At 45.2% G+C, this 20709-nt stretch overlaps 1 protein-coding gene across 2 annotated transcripts; it reads right to left on the bottom strand.

The window, feature by feature from the left end:
- Position 1: 1 nt before the first annotated feature.
- PPTC7 (protein phosphatase targeting COQ7) lies at positions 2-20613 on the bottom strand. Of its 2 annotated transcripts, none has more exons than XM_058816570.1 (6): positions 20319-20613; positions 11302-11481; positions 8448-8646; positions 6245-6368; positions 4523-4652; positions 2-3219 (listed from the first exon to the last, which is right to left on the bottom strand). In XM_058816570.1, exons 1-6 carry the CDS (start codon positions 20518-20520, stop codon positions 3161-3163), a joined length of 894 nt encoding a protein of 297 aa, XP_058672553.1. In that variant the 5' UTR covers positions 20521-20613; the 3' UTR covers positions 2-3160. The 2 variants fall into 2 exon arrangements, with proteins under 2 accessions (XP_058672553.1, XP_058672554.1); XM_058816571.1 differs by lacking the exon at positions 20319-20613 and adding an exon at positions 12736-12921.
- Positions 20614-20709: the final 96 nt, after the last annotated feature.

Raw genomic sequence — 20709 nt, 5'->3', positions numbered from 1 at the left:
TTTTAGTATAAATACTATATTTATTAAATATCTTTACAATTTATTTAAATGTATTTACAGAACTATTCCTGCATAAGTTATACCTCAGACATGAAATTCACATAATTGCCTCTTGGGTAAGCATAGATGATAGTCTCATTTTAACAGCAACAGAAAAGCATCCTCAGATACAGACTCAGATTTGCTTCATTTGTTTCAGCTATCTTTGTCAGAAACTACTGCATACAGTCGGGTTCTCCACACAGCAGCTGCTCCTCCCCTGGAGAAAGGATGGAAATTCCATCACCAAATCCTCCCATCCCTGCCAGATCATCACCCCTCCCTTCTTGACTCACTTGTAACTGCCTGGTCCCAAATCTGGTTTTTGGTTTGGTTTTGTTTTCAGCCTGACGAGGACATTTAGGACTGTATGTGGCAGCTCTCCCAAAGATAGCCAGGAAAACAGCAAAACCCACAGAGCTTCTCCAATTCACCACATTCCACCCTGTCCCACCCAACAGCGATCCCGGGTTCCTGGGGGATTAAATACCCACTGATCCTGGGTTCCTCCTGTTCCTCCAGGCCCCTGCTCCCAACACAAACCACACCCCTCTGCAGCAGCTCCAAGGCTCAGCAAACACCTCTCCTGTACATTCCTCTCGTGAACATTCCCACTGACCTAACCCTAGCACGTGTTCCTGCTTCATGCATCGCTGGGAATTATTTTTGATAGGATGGGCCCTGTCCTTTCCTTCTCCAAAGATCAGTTGTGCGCAGACAGCATTAAGTTCATAGGAAAAAATCAGGTTTGATATGTTCAGAGTGCACGTCTTAAAAAAAACCCAAAACAATCAAGCATGTGATAAAAATATCAATTCTTTATAATACAGTATTGCTTTATAAACAGATGGAAAAGCTAAAAGCTTTACTGGTCTTTGGTGTGCCCGGTGAGGGAAAAACTCATGATTTGTAAATCAAAACCCAAATTTGTTCTTTATTTAAAAAAACCCAACAGGTCATGGTGTGATATGAGGCAAACGGACACAGACAGGGAGGAATTGGGGGATTCCAGACCCTCTGCCCCACACACGTCCCCAGGGAAAGCTCTGGAAAGCCGGGAAGGGGAAAGGGAGGGCTGGGGACTGTGCTGAGAGCAGAGAACAGCCCGGGGCCAGGGGGCAAAGGAAAAGAAGAATTGATCAAATCTGCTCTAATCCAGAAGCGTGCAGTAAATACTGGATAAATGTAAAGACAGCCAGAGTGGGAGAGAAAGGCCCCTCCCAAACGAGAAACAAAGCCCTGTTCTGCAGGTGAATACATTCCTCCAAGACAGCCAGAGACAGCTTGTTCAGGTTAAAAACAACAAGGACTGACAGGTTGTGCAAAGTTCTCCACCACTCACTGTTCGTGTATCGCAAAACTAATTAATTTTTCTTCATTAATATAATCCTCCCCATACCCTCACCAAAATCCTATTTTGGTCAAGTTAGGGTAGTTAAGGCATTTTGACGAGTAATTACAAGGTGATTTAAAGTAGATATCTAACATTATGCCAATTGAGGAATAGCAGATAAATTACTGAAGAGCTCCCAAATTAATCACTTATTATAAATGAAATGCCTGTTACAAGCATGATGCACTGAAATATAGTAAAATGACATGTACATGGTACATGTTAAATGACCTTAAATAAAAGCTTGACATAGTTACGCAAATATACAGTACAAGTCCACAAAAATTCTTTAAACAAGTTGAGGTAACCTCAAACTTAAACAGTTTTAATACAATAAACCAGGTAGTAAAAATCTCCTCTTGAGAGCAGGCAAGATTCCTTACTGACCAAGTTTAACTGCACTCACCTAAACAGCAACATTACCCGACTTTTTATATATAAAAACATGGCTTTAATTTATTTCTACATACTTCTCTACCAGCAAAAAAGTTAATGAAAAACTGACCAAAAATATATATATCTTTACAGCTCTCAGCTTTCATATGAGCCTCAGGAAAGGAAAAGGAAAGCTGGCTGGAAAAGGGGGGACAAACGTGAGCTACTGTCATTGAAAAGGAAATGTCATATTGCAAAGTGGCTGTTAGATAACTGTAAACATCATTAAGGATCATTGAAACCCCTAAACTTTAGTTCAAATGAAATGTAGGCTTTGCTGATTATTCATTAAGTTTCCATTTTCGTACTCGCTGCCGCTGCCGCAGCAGAAGCAAGGAGGTGCCTGTTGGAGTCAGAAAGGATCAACTGGACTTAAACTGGTGCAGCATATTCTGTTCTACAAGCGAGAAGTGGCAATTATTAACACAAATTATGTTTGATATCAACAACAGAATCATCTACCCAAAGTGAAGACGCTCGGAGTTGAGGCTGAGCTGTTTTGTGCAACCTCCCACCGTAGCATTTACCATCATCCCACGCTGAGATGGGTTCAAATGCTGAAAGACCTCAACTGTGGCCAGCTCGGCTGTTTGAGACTGAGCTAGAAGTTTTGTTTAAAAAAAATAATAATTATCCACAGCCAAAACATCCAGAACCAGGCCCATTATGGACGAATGATCTGCAGAACTTTTAAGATCACAGTTAAGCACCTGAAATCACAAAACACATTTGCATCCATATAACTTGAACTAGGTTTGTTTGAAATCTCGTACTAGAAAAGGCTCCTAAGGCTGACACCATGGATGGCAAGAGCAGAATGTTTACAGCAGTTATAAATCTCCTGAAAACCGGAGCTCAGAAACACGAAACCTCGGCTATCACTGGAACAAGACAATGCTTTATGGAACTGGGTCTGTAACACACCCTCAACAACAGAGAACGTTCCTAGGAAAGAGAGTAATGTGCCCTCGTGCAGAGGCATTACCTACTGAGCTAGTGTGAAAGGTGCCCAACCAATCCCACTCCTTGGAAAGTCACATCTCCAACGCAGCAACGCTGTGGGATGGATCCTCCCTGTTCCACACAAGGACTAAGCTCTCAAAGACAAGCTCCAAGCCTTGAGCTTCTTTATCTCTTGCTGGCAGACCAAGACCAGTGGACTACGAGTGGTTCTTAGCAAGGGCCTCAGCTGCATGTGGGGCCAGGCTCCGGGCTCAGGAGCAGCTGGGGAGGAAGAAGGAACAATCCTGCCCGCAGGAAACCGGCCCGGGGAGCTCGGGCAGCAGCAGCACCTCAGTCTGTGTACTCGGCCACGATGGACAGAAGGACGGTGATGTCGTCTGGTTTCCCCCCTGCAATGGAAGCAAAACCCTCTTATTGCATCAAACCACAGCGGGGTGTCTGCTGCTGATCTGTGACATTCCCCAAGGAAAGCTCTTTTAAAACTGGTTTAAGTGTCCAAAACCTGGTTTGAGCAGACGCAAGCTCTGCCTTCCCTACCTCCTTTCCAAACCGAGGGGCGCAGTGACATTTAACAAAACCACTCTGCTTTTAAGCTCCAGTGAGATCAAACTATGAAAAGGAGGTCAGAACCTCAAACATTGCTGGTAGCTGGCAGAGCTCAAAGCCTGTTTCCAGCAGACTCTTTAATAAATGCACAAAACACCTGACACTGCTTTGTTACATGTAAACTGCCGTGAAATCAGATCTCCTCAGGAATTTCCATTGTAAATCAAACACCTCTTTAGCATCTTCTCCAGCACTGCATTACCTCAGCTCTTCCTAAAAGCTACTTAACATTTTCAATAGTTATTTTTCAATCCTCTAACAGCCAGAGCAACACACTCAAATCCTGGAGAAATGGCCCAGAAGAGAGGTTTTGTCATGTGGGAAGTCAAACCAATCCCTTGGACTCTGGAGATCTGCAGCCTCACTACTGAGTGACTGAGCAACACAGAGCCCAGGTGTGACAGCTGATACCTGAGGAAAGGGGATTAAGGTTCTTGTAGGAAATCCTGCCCTTCTGATACAGAGATGAGAACAACTTTATTGGCAGAATTTAATTTATTTATATAAAAGTAAAAAATTGTTAGAAGAAACATGTTTGCTTGGGCTCTGAGCTCTGCCAGCTGTTTTGCCAGTACCTTTCTAAAACACAGAAGTAGAACCAGAGAGATCACTGTGGGGGTGCCAATTATGCAAGGGTTGCAAATTTCAACCAAAAAACCAATCCCAAATGTACCCAAGAGTGGGCAGAAAACAGCTGAAACACAGCAGTAAGAAGAGACCTTAAAAAAACCCAAAACATAAAAACTGCCCTCACACAACACCACCCACACACCAAGTCATGAACAGGAGAACTGGAGAGCTCATCTCAGGCGGGATTCCTGGGGCAGGAATGCACAATCACAGTAAAAACAAACCAATCAGGGTGCTGTGTTCTCTGTGTCCCAGCTGCTTCCCCACAGGAGGCTCCTGCTCTGCCAGCCCAGGATGGCCTGTGCAGCCCTGGCGGCTTTGCCAAACCCCACACGAGCCTGGTGCTCCTCTGCCAACCTCATTCCCACTGTTCTGTTTTCCTACAGGATTCTGAACAGCAGAACTTCGCTTTGCTAAAGATCTCTCCAGGACAGCAGTGGGAGGAGAAGCTCTCACCTCTGACATTCAATCCATTGTCACAGGCAAACTGTGCAAAGGGGGACATGTACGTGGGGTCGTAGGCCAGCTCGTGGGCTTGCTCAGCAATGCTCCGTGCAGTCTGCTGGATGCTCTCGTAGTTGGAGTTCTAAATTCATGGGGAAAAAAAAGAGTTTATGCTTGTACAGAAGCCTACAGAAGTTTTTGTGCTGATCTGACGTTCCCTTGCAAACAGAGCCTTGCCCATTCTTTAGGCTTTGTAAATTGGGTTACAGCTGTGGATCTTCACAAGGGACAGCCAGACTTCAAATCCCCACCAGCAGCTCAAGGCTTGGGTTTGGAGGATTTCCAGAATTTAGAAGCTTAGAAGAATAATACTCAAAACAGACTAAACTGTGTCACCTGAAGGGAACAGGGCATTTGGCAGCTGTCCCTGCAGGCACCCTGCAAGGACCTTCCCTCCCTCCCAGGCAGGCTCAGGTGAAGAATTTCTTTTATCCTGAGTGCAAGCCCTGCACCTCTGGCTCTCTCACCCCACCTGACAGGAGCACCCTTGGGGAGAAGGGGCACTTTAAATTCAGATGAGAAAAATGCACTGAGAGCACACACACTTTTTCCAGGCTGCATTTTAAGGACTTTTTATTTCCTGTTTCAGTAATTCTGCTGCCTTCCTCCCAGGCTTTTCTCACTGCAGCCAACATGACAGACAAGCACTGCTCTTTTTGTCTGTAACCATTTTTAAATGCCTTGTCATTTCAAGAGCCTTCCCCGCAGGTTTGGGAATTAGCAGGCATTTATGTGATTAACTTTTGGCTGAACCTCTTGGGGAACGCCAGTGCCTTTCCCAAACACACCAAAAGGTGGAGCTCAGCTTTCTTCCACAAGGGAATTCCCACTCCAGGGGCCAGCCAGGACAGCCAAACTCTGCACAGACAAGGCTGTGGGGTGGCTGCAGCCCCAGTGACACATTAGGGACCTGGGAGCTGCAGGATAAGAGGAGGCCAAGTTCTCCTGACACCACGCTGTAATGCTCTTATTTGCATTTCACAGCAAATAGTTTCCTCAAGGAGTTTATACATATTGATATCTCCTTAAGTGTACTTTCCTTTCTCTAAGTAAATAGCCTGAAGCCAAATATTCTCAGCCAAAATATTTTAATGTATTCTTACTATTCAAAAAGAACATTTGTGGTCACTAATGTGGAAAAGTTGACAGGATTTTTTTTTTTACAGAAGATTAGACTGAAGATTTTCACTGCATGTGCAACCCACACTTCACACAGCCCATGCTACGTCAGAATTACTGCTTAGAGAAGCTGAAAGTTATTTTAGGTGTCATCTCACCCTCAAGTAACCCAGGAGAGGCCTCTGTGTTTTCCTGTGTATCCTCTCCAACCTGCAGGTGCAGTGTGTGCCAAAGGCAGCCCCTGCTCTCTCCCCCTTCCCTTCCCTTCCCCAGCAGTCACTGCCATGGATCCAGCTGTTATTTGGGAATTTATGCCCAAGCTGCTGCTTCTGGATTCAGCCTGGATGCAGATCCAAGAGAAATCCCTCTGGGCTCAACGTCCCTTGCACTGCTCACATGGATATCACCTGAAAAGCCTTTTCAGGATACTGAGCTTTGTGGAGGGGTTTTTATACAACACAAAGGTTTCAGCTCTCAGAAGTAAAGGAAGGAACTGTAAACGTTCAGCAAGCACAAAATGTGTGAGAGTTTGAGAACACACACACACACACTCACCTTCAGCTTTTTCAACTCCTGCAGGATCATGTAGTCAGGCATGTTGTCAAACAGCCCATCTGTGGCAGTCAGGATGATGTCCCCAAGCTGGACATCGAAGGAGGTGCTGTCAGCAGCCTCAGGGCTGGGGATGGACAGAGGTTAAAGCACTGCAGCCCTCACAGACACCACACACCCTCCAACAGCACACCCACAGCCCTGCACTGCTCTCTGGGGAAGGGATAATCCCTCCCTGTGGGGCTTTAGCAGCAGCAAGGGCTGTCAGGAAAGCCCCACCACAGCCCTGGGACTGCAAACAGCTCCCACACCCAGGATTTGCACTTTAAATTCCCACATGAACAATCCTGCAAACTAATCTGCTTCAGGAGTGTGTCTCCAAGGAAACCAGTAAGCAGAATGGCAGCTCAGGGTCCCTTCTGCTCATCTAGAAGATGTCAGAGAGTGATACTTGAAAGAACAATTCATAACAGGCCTGGCCCAAACACTTCAGGATTCTGAATCACTTTCTAATTCAATGGAATATGAAACATGGCTGGAAATCACTACCAGGAGACCAGAGGCTTTTGGAATGCTTGTGTCTAACACATTACACAACACCAAGAGCAGAAAACACCCAGTTTGGGCATGAACACTGCTGCAAAATCTGATTCTCAGAAGCAACCTAACAACAAACCTTTCATTTTTAAAGACTCTTCAGGGCTCTGTAAAAAGGAGGAATTGCTGCATCCCAGGCCACTGGGCTCTGCCAAAACACAGAGGAGCTCTTTGCTCAACTGATGTGCAGCTTCAGGGAGGCTGATGGAGTTAAGATTGCCTGCCTGTGCCCATATATAGCCAAATTCATCACTGAACTGGGCCAGCAAACAGAAAAGGGCAGGAGCAGCGTTTCACCAAGGAGCATGAGTACTAATTAACGTCAGGAGCAGAGCAGGAACCAGCAGAAAGCTGTAATCATGATTCAGAGCTCCAGTGTGGGAGCACATTTATCTTGTGCTTTCCTTATTACTGCATGACTCAGATTACTTGGCTTCCCTGACTTCCACTGGACATTATCAATTATCCTTCTGCTTTTTGTTTTTATCGCCTTCCTACGGATGACTGAGAATCTCAGAAAAATGAAAGATTTTTTTACAGCTCTGAAATTTCAAGGGATCATTTAATTTTAGTCTAACAAAGAGCTTGGATTACTGAAGGGTTCTAATTTCAGAGTACTACCCTGGCTTCCTCTCAGCAGTTGCAGGATGAAGAAATTAAACCACACACAAGAATGGTCAGTCAGGAGTTTCAACAGCTTAACCAACACTTTCAGAAACAGCTACCTTGGATTAAAGTCTCAACTTTTACTGCATCAGCCCTGAGACTGCATAGAATCATTTAGGTTGGAAAAGACTCAAGCAGGTTGAGTCCAACACTTCAGCTGCCTGCTGCATTCCCTTTATTCCATGGCCATTCTTTGAGGATCCTGTTACCACCTCCCCATGCTCAGATGAGGATCTCACTTTAATTACTGAGACATTTTGAAAGCTGAATTTTAACACATATTTGAAAGCTGTTTATTTTTGAGTTTCTTTCATATTGCATTCACAAAGTCAGGATGGATCAGCCTGACATTCCTAAGGGAAGACACAAGAACAAGCCTGCCTTTGAAACAACTCATTTCTGTGAACAGATTGTCCTTTCCTCATACTCTCATTCCCAGCTTGGTGTTCTGCCAAACAGTTTTTTTGCTGGTTTTGGTCAAATACAATATGCTGCTGGAAACAGCAAGTTGGAAACACAAGTTACAGTCACATGTCCCTCTGCTCTATTCTTCAAGTACTTGCAACCTCAGTGCCAAGATATCTAAATTAGCTACTCCAAACAGTCCCCAGGGAGCACGGGCAGGGATTGGAACAAAGGTCTGCTGGGGAACCCAGCCTTGCCCACACTACAGCTCTAGTGGGTGACATCTTCCCATGGATCAGAACAAGCCCATGGCTGTGGGAATAAGGCACCATGAACAGAGCAATAAATCCAGAGTGTGCAAGAGGTACAAAGTTAAGTACAAGGTGAGAAATGTTCATGGTACCCAGAGAGGGAGGGGGGCAGCTGCAGGACCTGACTGGGTAAGTGTTTATATCCTGTGAGGTACAGAAGAGCCCCACGGCAGCAAAACTGCAGCTTTTTGCACAGATTAAAAATTAAAATTCCTCTTCCCCCTTACCTGTCACTCAAGACAACTCCTTCTGCCTCTGGTGGAGCTATGGACAGCTGGAAGGGAGTGTTGAAGTAATGCTGCTGCTCGTCGGAGCGATGGACGACCTCTCCCCCTCTGACCACCAGGAACCCAGAATCTCCCAAGTTGGCCGTGTGTAAACGATGACTTGACCTGTCCAGCACTACTATACAAGCTGTGCTGCTCCCTGCAAACACAGCACTGCAGTCAGCCCACAGAAACTGCTTGTTCTATCTCTGATCTGACCAACAGTTCAATTATTACAACATTCATCAAAGCTTAAAAGGCAGAGAAATGGAAATACTCAACAATAGCAGAATTAATATAAAATAAAACCAGCAAAATGCTAGAAATCTTTGCAATACAAACTATGATTTTTGTGTAGAATTTACTCTTCCTGCTTTGATTTTGGTAAACACATAATGCTGACAAATACCTGGTTTTGTTTGGCTTTATTTACAGTTTTCCATCCAACATGTGTCAGCACATTCTGCTATAGGACCGGATTTACAGAACTCACATAAAATACTGAAATTCCAAAATCATGGAGATAACAGAATTCTAGTAGCATCCATACAATGCTAGGAGCTCTCCACACAGTTTCACTCAGCTGTAAATAAACCACACCAAGTAAAGAACTGTTTGCAATTAAGTATTAGGCCCTGCTGCATTTCTCTGCTCAGAACATGAAACGCCTTTCCTCCCAGCCTGGCTCTGCAGAGCTTGCTTCAGGTTTAAAAATAATAATCCTGTCCATCTTCAGCACACCAACCCTACAAGTTTAAGAAAACAAATGTTTCAGAGACAAATAAAATCCCAAATTAAAGTAATAGCAGAAAAATGATGTCAATTGTGCTTGGAACTATCCCAGCCATGCCTGAGGGCACTGAGGAATTCTCCATTCATTCACTGGGAAGCAGCCACCAGCTGTGCTTGGTTGCAAGCCACAAAAATGCTGTATTGCAAAGAAACCCAAAGTCCTTCATTCTGCAAACAGGACAGGACAGCACAGCCACCAAAAGACCTTTCAGTCCCCAAGAGGGGGAAATATGGGGCAGAAGTGCTGTAGCTCTATCACCAGCTCATGAACTCTTCACCTCCGGCCCTCATGTTCCTCCAGCAGGGTTTTCCAAGCACAGCTCCATGCTGGACAGACCACAGGCTTGCAGTGAGCAGAGCTCAGGATCAGGCTTGCTAGTGCACAAGTCCAGCTGGCTCCAGGCATTGCCTGTTCCAGACAATTCCCTGGCTAATACACAGAGTTCCCTGCGATGCACTTGCCCTGAATCTGCTCTCCAGTGAGCACAGAGCACCTTCCCTGTCCTTAATGAATGTTAAGTCAAAGCAGGATCTCTGGAAAAAAATCTGATTTTCCATGTGACAGTGTCCAAAACTGTGCTGCAACACAAGAGTGATTAAATAAATGGCAGTTTCCTCCCATTTCAGTTTTATTTTACATTATTTGCTGCATTCAATCCTGATGAACCAAGCATCCAGGATTAAAACACAACAGCAAGGAGAAGTTATTGCCCAATGAATTCTCCTTAATGAAGTTTTCTCCTGTCCCTTTATTTTAAATAAACTCTAAATGCTCATTGCTGTGGTAATTCCAGGGTTTTATTCCTCCTTCTAAAAATACTGTTCTCAGTTAAAGGAGAAACACTAAGGATCATTAGTTTCAAATTCTAACTCTATTAGCAGAGTGTAACCAGGAGGCCATGTGTGGAATTCAGATCTTGTGACTCAGCACACGCTGCTTTTCAGCACTGCAAAGGTCAGGCCCAGCCTCCAAAGGCACAGGGAGAGCTCCTGCCAGTGCCCCACTTTGGAGCTCACTTACAGCTACACCTGCTTTGCACAAACAAGCACCATTCAACACCCCAAACCCTAATGTAATTACTGACCTCTGCTATTTCTGTGACACTTAAGGTCACTCCTGAGGTTCCAACCTATTCTTTAGGGGTATAATGCCAGAACATCTGCTCCCAGCTCAGCAGACAGTTAAATATAGCTCACACAGCACTGCTCTGGCACAGCAGCTTAAGGTCAGGTGAGCTGTGCACACTTTGTGCAGGGCAAACACTTTCTTGGAGCAGAGGAGGTCTCATGTCCTTTAGGGAAGTGTCCCCTTGGCAGAGCTGCCAGCTGAGGCTGAGGGTGGCCCCTCTATCTGCTCCCAGTCCCCAGGCTGCTGAATGCCCTGTGTCCCATCAATGCTGACACAGAGTATGTGAGGCATCTGCTTCAGCTGGCTTTCAGAAAGATCTGTAATGAATCCCCCCACAAAGTTTATAAAAATAATGCTACCAGAGAATGTATGATATCAACTACTCAAGTCAAGCAACTGGGGTTGAGTCCACTGGACATAAAAGGCAACAGGAGCAGAGTAAGGCCAGAAATGAGCAGAACTACATCCAATTATGCTCAGAAAATATTTCTCCTTGCATAGCTGAAGCAGAAAGCTGCAGCCAGTACCACAAAGAGTTTTCAGCAGAGAACAGTTATTTATACATATAAAATACAGAGTGAGTACATGTGCAGTGTGTTCCACTGCAGAACTCGCTCTGCAAACTCTGGTGAATTCACCCTTCCCACAGAAAGCCTTTTATTTTATATATAAATACACACACATCAACACTCCCTGCATTACTAAATTCATTAAAACAGTTTTAGAGAAAATAAGGGTGCCACCAAGGCGACTGCATTGCTATGCCTTCAGTTAATGAAGAGAAGTTAACTCTGCAGATTTGCTGCAGACAATGACAAGAGATCCAAGCATCCTCCAGAAAGCCCATGTGTAACACACAACCCTGACTGCAGTGACATCTTTTTGGTGTCTTACCAAGCAAAGGGACTTTGTTCTGCAGCAGCTCACAATAGCCTGCAGTGAGAATTCCAACAGGATTGCTCGGAACAAACCGTCCTTCCTTCACCAAACGCTCACACGTCCGCATCAGAGTCCCTGAGAACTGAGAAGGGTCCACCCCGTAGTCTCTCCAGCCACCAACACCATCTGCCACCCCTGCAAGGAAACACAAAACCACAGTTACCTCCACACAAATGCTTTCCAAAACAAGGGGGTTCATTATTTGCATCACTCATGATATTTAGTGACTAAAATGTAGGACATGGCACCTGCCTGGAAAACATTATAAATTTCTGAGTATTTTGAAGGTAACTTCTGATATGAGCTCCCCAACAAATCTCCAAATATAATCTGAACTGCTGAGAGGAAGGCAGAAGTCTAATGCTGAGAATGAGGAAGATGGGGATTCAATCCCATTAACCTCTCATCAGTCCATTATTCACTTCAAAAGTGAAGGTCAACATTTTAGCTAGTACAGAATGACACAGAAACTCTTCCTGCTATTCAGCAGCACAGTTTTTTCTCAGACAACCTCCTCATATGACGGACAATGATTTCTATTTGGTGTTCTCAATTTCTGTAGAAAATAAATCTCCATTTTACAAGTGTTTTCTAAAATCCATGTAACCAACACAATGCTGGGACCTACTCCTTTCAAGTAGAGTTTGTTGCCTACAGCTTCAGCCAAGCAAGAGAATGAAAACTGACTGTGATCCAGAGAATTTCCAGTTATTCAAAACAACCTGGATATCAGAAAATTAGACCAATTCTGCCAAAGCCTGGGAAGCTTCTAAGCAACAGGGAAAACAGTGACTGTGGTCATGGAAAGGGGGTGATCACAGGGAGGTGAGCAGCACACATTTTCTGCTGCTCATTTGGTTCAAGAACTTTGAACTTCTTCCAATTGCCTAAATGATAAAAGCAAAACACTGCTGAAGGTATTATTTGAGATTAGAATGCTACTATGTGGAAATTTTTCCCAAAATCTTTTTGATCCTCAGCAGGGGACCAACCATTTAAAACAGAAATTTTCAAAACATAGTAAAGCTGAAATATGTTCATGATAAAAGCACAAAAAGTGAATTTCATGCTCAGACTGTGCTGAAGGACAGTCTCCTCAGGAAAAAACTCCACTATGATCAAAGGCATGAAAATGTGAGTGAGAAGACAAAAGCCAATTTCCTCATCTCCCAGTGCCCTTCACACGGGACACGGCTGAAACTGAGCTGGAAGGTTTAGAGCCGACCTTGGCGTGAACTGTAATCTGCCAGGAGGTTGTGGCCAGACTCTGAACAGCCCATCAACATTAATCAGATTTCTCCCTAAAATAGTGCACAACCTTTCGGACACCTGCTTTGTCCCTGTGCCTCCTCAGAAGAATGTTACAGGAATGCAGATCCCTGCACTCACCTCTTTGAGCAGTCCCTGGGAGGAAGCTCATGTAAAAGCACCCAGCATTCCCAGAAATGACTTTTCTACTCCTCAAGAACAGATTAATCCTCTCCCTACAGGTCTCACCACCTCAGGTTAATACTGGATTAACTCTTTGCTTTCTGCTGCCACACAGACAAGGCTAGAACAAGAGATCATAAAGGAAAGGTTCTAGAGCTGGAACACGAAACAGAAATTCAGGTTAAATGATGGAGCTTCAGGTGAAGTTACCAGATAAACATTTGTTTTCCTGCCTTTTAAAATGAAGAGAGTCCAGATGTATTTCTGCACTGCTTCCCTCCCAACAGGGTTAATGCAATGAAAAGATGTTTGACAAATGCTGCCCAAAGCTCTTGGCTCCCAAGGCTTGCAGAGAAAGCTCAGCAGAAGTTACAGAGTTCCCTCAAGCAATCCAGAAAATCCTTTCAGATCAGAGTTGGGAAACCCTGACACACAAACACTGCAGCTTTAGCACAGAGCACCAGAAAGCCACCACAGCAAGCACCTGAGAAGGTCAATCATCAAAACCCATTCCATTTTTAAAGGAAAAACGAGCACACCATCTGCCTTTCTTTGTTCATCTCCTACTCCAGGCAGGAAATGTGAATCCACAATCATGGCAGCACCTTCATACCCTCTGCTGAGCCAGGCACTGCCTTTGTCTGTCTGCCTTCCTGTCTGCTTTCTATAAACAGCTTTAAGTAGGTTCTGCCAGTGCCTCCCAAAGCCATCACCCTCTGCATCCCCCACAGCTCCTCTGGCTGTGCCTGGCACCACAGCTGAGAGGAGAGAGGGTCTGACCCCACAGCACAGCACAGCACAGCACAGCACAGCACAGCACAGCACAGCACAGCTCTGCTGCCTCCCCAGCCCACCCCACACAGACACAACCCTGCCCTGGGGCTCCTTCCTGGGGCACCTCCACACCCCCCAGCAGACACCAACTCTATTTCTTGGCCTTGCCCCAGCTGGAAAAGTTTGGGCTTTAGAAAGGGTTGGGGCAAGACCTTTAAATCATCCTGTCCAACCTTCAATGTGGTTTTAAAATAAACCCAGCAGCCTCATGTTCTGCAATCTCTGTAAACTGAGCAGCTTCACCTGGGAAAGGAATATGTGACTTTGAAATAGTTTGAGTAAACTGCTACTGAAAAAGATGAAATATAAATAGGAATAAAGCTTAAGTAAACTTTGTGCTATTTGGTACACAGCAAACAAGGAGTGAAACTGTTTCAAACTCCAGAAGTAGCAAAAACTAAAAACTCAGCCTTGATTAATACCAGGTTTTCCCTCTGTCAGCAAAAGAAAATTCAAAGGTGTTGCTATTGGCAGGATCCCTCCCAAGGAATAATGCCAAGCTCTGTTTATATATAATACCTTTGCTTTCATCCAAGAAGAAAATAAGGTATATATTCAAAATAATGACCTTTCCAACAAACACTGAGGCTTTCCTTTGAGCCATAAACCATTGAGTTCCAGTATTAACCATGTTAAAAATCAGAAATCACAGGACATTTAAAACAAAATGCATGGCTGAGAATTGCTGAAACTGAACTGTACACAAACCAGTGTAGAGTTTTTTTCATTCATGCCATTCAGTAAATGAGAAAATTTTATACAAAGAACATTTCTGTGGCTATTCCTTGTTCAAGCCCATGCAGAAATTACACAAGCATCCACGTGACAGGGCAATGCCTGCAGCCAGATGAACCACCACTGTAAATAAAGCAATTGAAAATTTCACAATAAATTACTTCAAAAGAATAAATACTTCTCAAGTCTTTAACTGTATTACAAAGATCTTTCAGAATCTGAGTTAACACTCCACTACATTGCCTTGTGCTGGAAAATACAGAAATATGCCTGCCTGATAAAATACTTGCTGCAATCCAAAACTTGTCTTTTTCCAGCTCCTCAAAGACTCAGAATATCAAAATCTCTCTCAGAGAAACACCTGTCAGGCAGTTACAGGACAAAGCACAAATGACTGATGTTGCAGCACTGAAACTGAGCCAGGGAAGATGCTGGTGGTGAAACTTGTTAAAGCTGATTTCAAAATGCTAAAAGCACCTGGGATAAGATTCCAGCTGAAATGCAAATGTGAAGCTGTTCTGCCTGCCAGCACAGGAGCTCCCTGCAGAAGCCCAGGGCAAACCAGGCAGTGCTGAAAGCAGCAATATCTGCTTTTCACCACTCACTGGTGTGAGTGAGACCCAGGTGTTCTCCTGGCTCCCAGCAAATATAAACTAAACAGCCTGGAAGTTCATAACAAAGCCCTGATACTGATCAAGCCCTGTTTAATATAAATAATGTTATGAGGGGCAGTTCTGGTTAGCTGGCAAATTAACCTGCCCATGGGCAGAGTCCAAAACCACCACCCTGTCCCAAAAACCTCTTGAGAGCTGGACATTTTGAAATATTGCATCAGCCAAGAATAAAAATCACACAAAGCAGCAGGCAGGCACAAGCGTGTCAGCAGGAGCTGCCTTTGCATGCAACCACAATTCACTTTCTAAGGCACTCAGCACATCCTACTGAACTTTCAATTTCTTGAGATCCTTACCTGAAATAGCAATGAATCACTGCTAAAAGAACATCAAAAGGATATATTTATAACTGAATTTTGCATCAAATATGGAGGCTCAAATGGTAAAAAATGTGCAATGAGTTGCACCACACGGATCTGAAATATAGCACCTAGTATTTGTCAACATCAGAAGTGAGATAAAATGATAAGATTTCTTATCAGTGGTGGGGTAAATCACACCTAGACAGGTTCTACATCCAAACCAAGTTCAATGCCCAAAGCCAGCAGTGACCCTCAGCAGCTTCCCTGGATCTGGTAGAGCTGAGGGGTGTCTGCCCCCCTCAAGGGTTTGACAAAGAAATAACCCAGTTAGATACAAATCCCTGAGGACAGATGGTGTGTGACTGCTAACAAGTTACAGAAGGGAAGGTTACTTATTCACACTGGTACAGTAAAACTTAAACTACCCTTGCATGAAAATAGAAAGGTTCTGGAAGAGTAACTGGATAAGTGACAACAAGGAGCAAAAAGCAAAGGCAAAGTGAGCAATGATGAAGGAGAAACAGGGAACTGGAGACATTAAATTGTGCATCAACTCACAGAAGAAAGCAGCAGTTCCTTCTATCTGTTTTCCCCTCCCACTACAGCATACTTGTTCATGAAGCAGATTTTTACCAGGAAAATTTCCTCCCTATTCTATTGAAGCCTGAGAATTCACTCAGTGCAGGAGAACACTGAACTATAAATTATTTCTGCAGGCTTTATAAAAAATCCTCTAGTGACAACTACCTCAAGGTCTTCAGGGGCTGTGGAGCTGCTGAGGAAGGGCAGGTGCTGGGGGCAGACCCTGAAATCAATCCCTGCCAACCACAGCAAAGAGCAGCAGATTTTCCAATGCTTCCTATGCACAGGGATGATGAACCCTCACCCCCTGCACTGAGCTCAGCTTTGCTTATTTCCCTCTGATTTCTCATAAAACCTGCTCTTCCTTCAGGCCAAGATCTGTATGAATGGAAAACTGGCTGCCATCAGAAAGCATCAATTACATTTACAGTTAAAACCAGTGTTCAACTGGAAATTCTGACCTCAGTACTTGTGTGCAATGTCCTTGCAGAAGCTGAGGGAAAGAAGAATAACCAGATATGAGTTTCATTCTCAGAGGTTACATCCAACGCTGCTCCAGAGCAGCTCTGCTGACACAAAGTCAGCCTGTGACTGCTCATGGGGTGGCCCTCAGTCTGCAGTGTCCCTACAAATCCAGCACTGATGCTCCCAGGTTAAACAGAAAATTTCCTGTGAGCTGTTGCAGGCTCAGACTGGTGTGCAGCTGTGCAGAGCTCTGCTCCAGGCTCCCTGAGCCCTCCCAGCAGTGGGTGAAAGGTGACTCCGAGGGAGGAGGGCGACTCTCGGCTCCTTCAGTGTGATAAGTTGTGATAAGGCAGCAATCTCTTTAATAGGTATGATACCAAATCAACCACTTAACACAGTCCTCTGTGACCTTCAGGCTTCCAAGGAAGGATCCCTCCCTCCTCTACAGCTGCCAGAACAACCTCGACCTTTCACCCACAAATCCTTTGAGGTGCTGAAGTTTACTTTTCCTGATGGCACTACCAATAATCCAGGGCTTTGTCACTCTGCAGCTTTACCTCCCTCCTATGCAGGCTGCTGATAACATTTTCAAACCACGTGCAGCTCCTTTCGCTTTAGAGCAGCTGCCCTGCAGCACCCAGACACTCCAAAAACTTTAAAAATCAAAGATGTGCAGCAAACAGAACAACTGTCAAATTTTAACTCTGCAGTGAACACACAGTTTCCTGCAGCCAGTCAGTTTTTCCTTACTCCAGGGGACAGGAATAGTTTGGAATAGTCAAGTCCCAGTGGCCACAGGCAGAGCTGTGCCCAGCACAGACATTGTATAAGTGATGCTGTCACGGGATGCACTGGCTGCTGCAATGTTTCAATAATGACTCACACAACAGCTCGGAAAATCCATAAAAACAGCAAAGACATCGGGAGCCTGATATGGCCACAACAAGCAAGGAAAGGCAGATCCCCAAATTAAGGAAAAAAATTATCACCCACATGTGACACCTCAACATTTCTAGAGGTGAAAACCTTGGCTTTAACTCTTACTTTTGATAATTTATTGAAATTGTTTAGGTTAATTTTTCAAATTTGGCTCGTTTCCTATGTAGTAAAAATCCTACTTGCATGCTAATGAGAAAAGACAGAGGTGTCAGTTTTGGTTTTCAGCTCTGAAAAAAACAGGATTTCTGTCCTCAAAAGTTCCAAAGGCATCACACATTAAGCAGTACAGAACAGCTCCCAAATCTCTGTGAGAGATTTCAATATCTGAGCATCTGAACACCCCAGACACTGGCAGTGAATGCACAGAAAAGCACATCGTTGTACAAGCAGCAGAGAAAGGAAACAGGCTGGATTGTAAAGCTCTGGAGATTAACATTAGCAGTAAAGCCATTTCCTTTCCTTAGGGTGATCCCTAAGGAAAAACTCCTGTTCTGAGCCTCTCATTTCTGCCTGTGCTCAGAATGGGAAGAAAACATGCAAAATTGACAATTATGCTCCAGATAAAAGCAAAAATGAGGATTCAAGCACACCAGTAACAGGCCTTGTCGAGCCTTGAACAACTATGGGAGGACTGAAAAGAACCTGCACCTTCATCAGCCTTCTGCTGATCTTACTGTGAAAGGACCAAGCTCAGACTAAAGACACTGCTCAACATTCAGCCTTTGAACTGCACAGCACACTGACAACAAAAGAAGTGTTTAGCATTCTGATTCTGCTATAAACACACTGCCAGGCCAACTCTTGTTTGACCTAAGAAAATGAATCCCCAAGCACTCATGCCAAGCGGCTGGGAGTATTCCCTCACTGCTCCACCACACCCAAGCCATCCCACACGGGCAGGCTGTGCACAGGGCACTGGCACACAGCAATGCACATTCATCATCTGCCTTTGGCTCTGAACACTCCTCACTCCAAGGGGCACACCTGGAATTTACTGTGGCAAGGGCTCACTTTGCCTCAAACCACGTCAGCCTCGTCCCTAAATGTCCAAAAATGAAGTTTGGAACCCAACAGTGCAGCTCAGGGAGTTTGGTTGAGGTGCAGAGTTTGGTACTGAGGTAGCACAAAATTTAGGAGGGGCTTGAAAAAAATAATGAGGAACCTCAGAATTGTGATGGGAATAAGAGGAATTGAGGGCAGGAAAACTCTGGTGGTGCTGAAAGTGTCTCTGCAGCAGTGCAAAAGGGCTGGATGAAAAAGCAGAGATGCAGAAACTGGAGAAAACCACCATGTCTGTAAACCTAGGAGCTACAGATGAAGATGAAAGAGCACCAAGCTAGAAGCATCAAAACCCACCTGAACATTCTGCAGAAAGTACAGAGACTTTGGGTTTTAAAAAAGCAATAAAGAACTGACATAAAAATAGCTTTAGCAGGGGAGAAATCCCCAAACCAAACAAATCAACAGACTTTCTGTTTAAATTATTTGGTTCTTGGTACTTAAGACATCCTGGGTCAGCTGCCCTCTCTGCTGTTTGATCCTTAAGTGGAGCTACAATTCTGTTTGTTTCCAAGTTGTCATGAAAATTAATGCAAAGACCAACTTAGAAATGCAACCCTCTGTTGATTCCAGCAGGAACACAAGACAAACTGTAGGTCCACATACAGTAATTACCAAATATGGCCAAAACCCCATAAAGACCATCAAATAGGGCTAAATCTGTCTCTTGCCCACACAAAGAGTCCACTTCAAAGTACAGGAGATCCTGCATTTCTCTTAAGGGCAAACAGCAATTGCTCAGCTATTTATCAGTGCTGGTCTAGCATGAACTTTAAAGGCAGCCAGGGTTAGTCACATGCTAAAGGAAGGGTGTCCAACAGCTAATTCTAATCCCAAAAAGTTTATCTGGAAGAGGCACCACAGAGAAGATGATGAGTGTCTGAAATGCACCCACCAACCTTCCACACCTTGAGAGCTGTGGCATTACTCTTACAGTAACAGCTTCTCTAAGAACAAGCAGCAATAACTGTTACCTAGCACCAACTTGCAGCTTCCTGAGGAAAACCTCTGGGCTCTGGCAAATGGCAACCAAGTTACAACGACAGCGTCAGACTGCAGAGCCACCAGCCACTTCCACAGCATGAGACAGCACAGGGCACCGGTATTTTAAACCCACCGGTTTAAAATACACAAATGCAAAAACAAAAACAAGAAAACCAAAACAAAAAAAAAAACAAAAAAAAAACCACGGACAGGGGCAGGGAGGAGGAAGCTTTTTTTTAAGTGTCAAAGTTTTGGTAAAAATTTGCTTCTGGTAGTTACACCACGACTAACTTGTGCAGAGTGTCAGAGCCAAATTCAACCTTGAGTACACAGGAGAAAGGTCAAAGCACTGTCAAAAGCAGTGTTGCTCATAGTCTGAAGATTCTATCGATTCTCCATAATTACTCACTCTTCTAAAATTTGAACCCTTAAGATTCATTTCGCCAGTGATTCAAAACCAGAGAGGGCAATCAGGCCAGAACAAACAACGAAACTGAAGTTTGACATTTGATTCCAGTCTCAATGTCACTCTGCCTTTCACTTGACAAGGACATTGCACGCGTTAAAATCAGGAAGTGCCTGTTCGAGTGATCTTGTCTGTTTAAATGCAATGCATGTACATGGGGCTCGGGTTTTAAAGAAAGACAGAAAGCGAAACGCACTGGGAGCTGTTTCTCTAAGTTCTGGAGCCACCAGGCCTTACAGACACCCACAGGTGAGACGCCAGGCTGGGCCCGGACACCCGGCACACACAATCCCCCATGCCAAAGGCGGGCAGAGCTGCAACAAAGAGCCCGTCAGCTTCCTTGGGAAGCTGAAAAAGCGAACTCACGGTGACACTGACAGGCAGCAGCGGCTCCTTTGTCTGAGCCCCGGCGCCGAGGCGCTCGCCATGTGCAGCTCCGGGAAGGAGGGGGGGTCACACCGCGAGGGCGCAGCCGCCTCAGCCCCCGGCCCGGCCACTTACCCAGCACATCGGCGGTGCGGTGCCGCGCCACGAAACAGGCGTCATCCCCGTAGCACATGCCTTTCTTGAGGATGCCCTTGCGGAAATCTTTGCCGAAGCCACAGCTGGCCGTCACCAGGCTGTAGTCGCGGGAGTCCGTCTGCGACAGGCCGCCCAGGACCGCCCGCGCCACCAGCCTGCCGTAGGAGAGCACCGAGAACATGGCGTGGGGCGCCCAGCAGCCGAGCGCCAGGAACGCGGGGAGCCACCGGCGCAGCCGCCTCCTGCCCGCCGAGCGCCAGCCGCAGGGCGCCAGCCTTCCTTCCCCTGCCCGCGGGCCCGCGCCGCCGCCGCCGCTCCGAGCCCTGCCCGCCGCGGAGCCTCGTCCCTCCGGCCGCGGCCGCGGTTCACC

Source organism: Ammospiza caudacuta, chromosome 18 (genome assembly GCF_027887145.1).
Source record: "Ammospiza caudacuta isolate bAmmCau1 chromosome 18, bAmmCau1.pri, whole genome shotgun sequence".
In the NCBI taxonomy this organism is placed as follows: Eukaryota; Metazoa; Chordata; class Aves; order Passeriformes; family Passerellidae; genus Ammospiza; species Ammospiza caudacuta.
The sequence above is the reverse complement of the archived record's forward strand: the minus strand, read 5'-3'. Positions and strand labels throughout refer to the sequence as shown.

Excerpts from the sequence above, each read along its gene's own strand:
- PPTC7 (XM_058816570.1), bottom strand. The coding sequence starts at position 20,520 with ATGTTCTCGGTGCTCTCCTACGGCAGGCTGGTGGCGCGGGCGGTCCTG. Across the intron at positions 6,369-8,447 it reads GGAGTTGTCTTGAGTGACAG|CCCTGAGGCTGCTGACAGCA; the intron begins GTAAGGGGGAAG and ends GTCCATCCCCAG. Across the intron at positions 4,653-6,244 it reads AGGAGTTGAAAAAGCTGAAG|AACTCCAACTACGAGAGCAT; the intron begins GTGAGTGTGTGT and ends CCATGAATTTAG.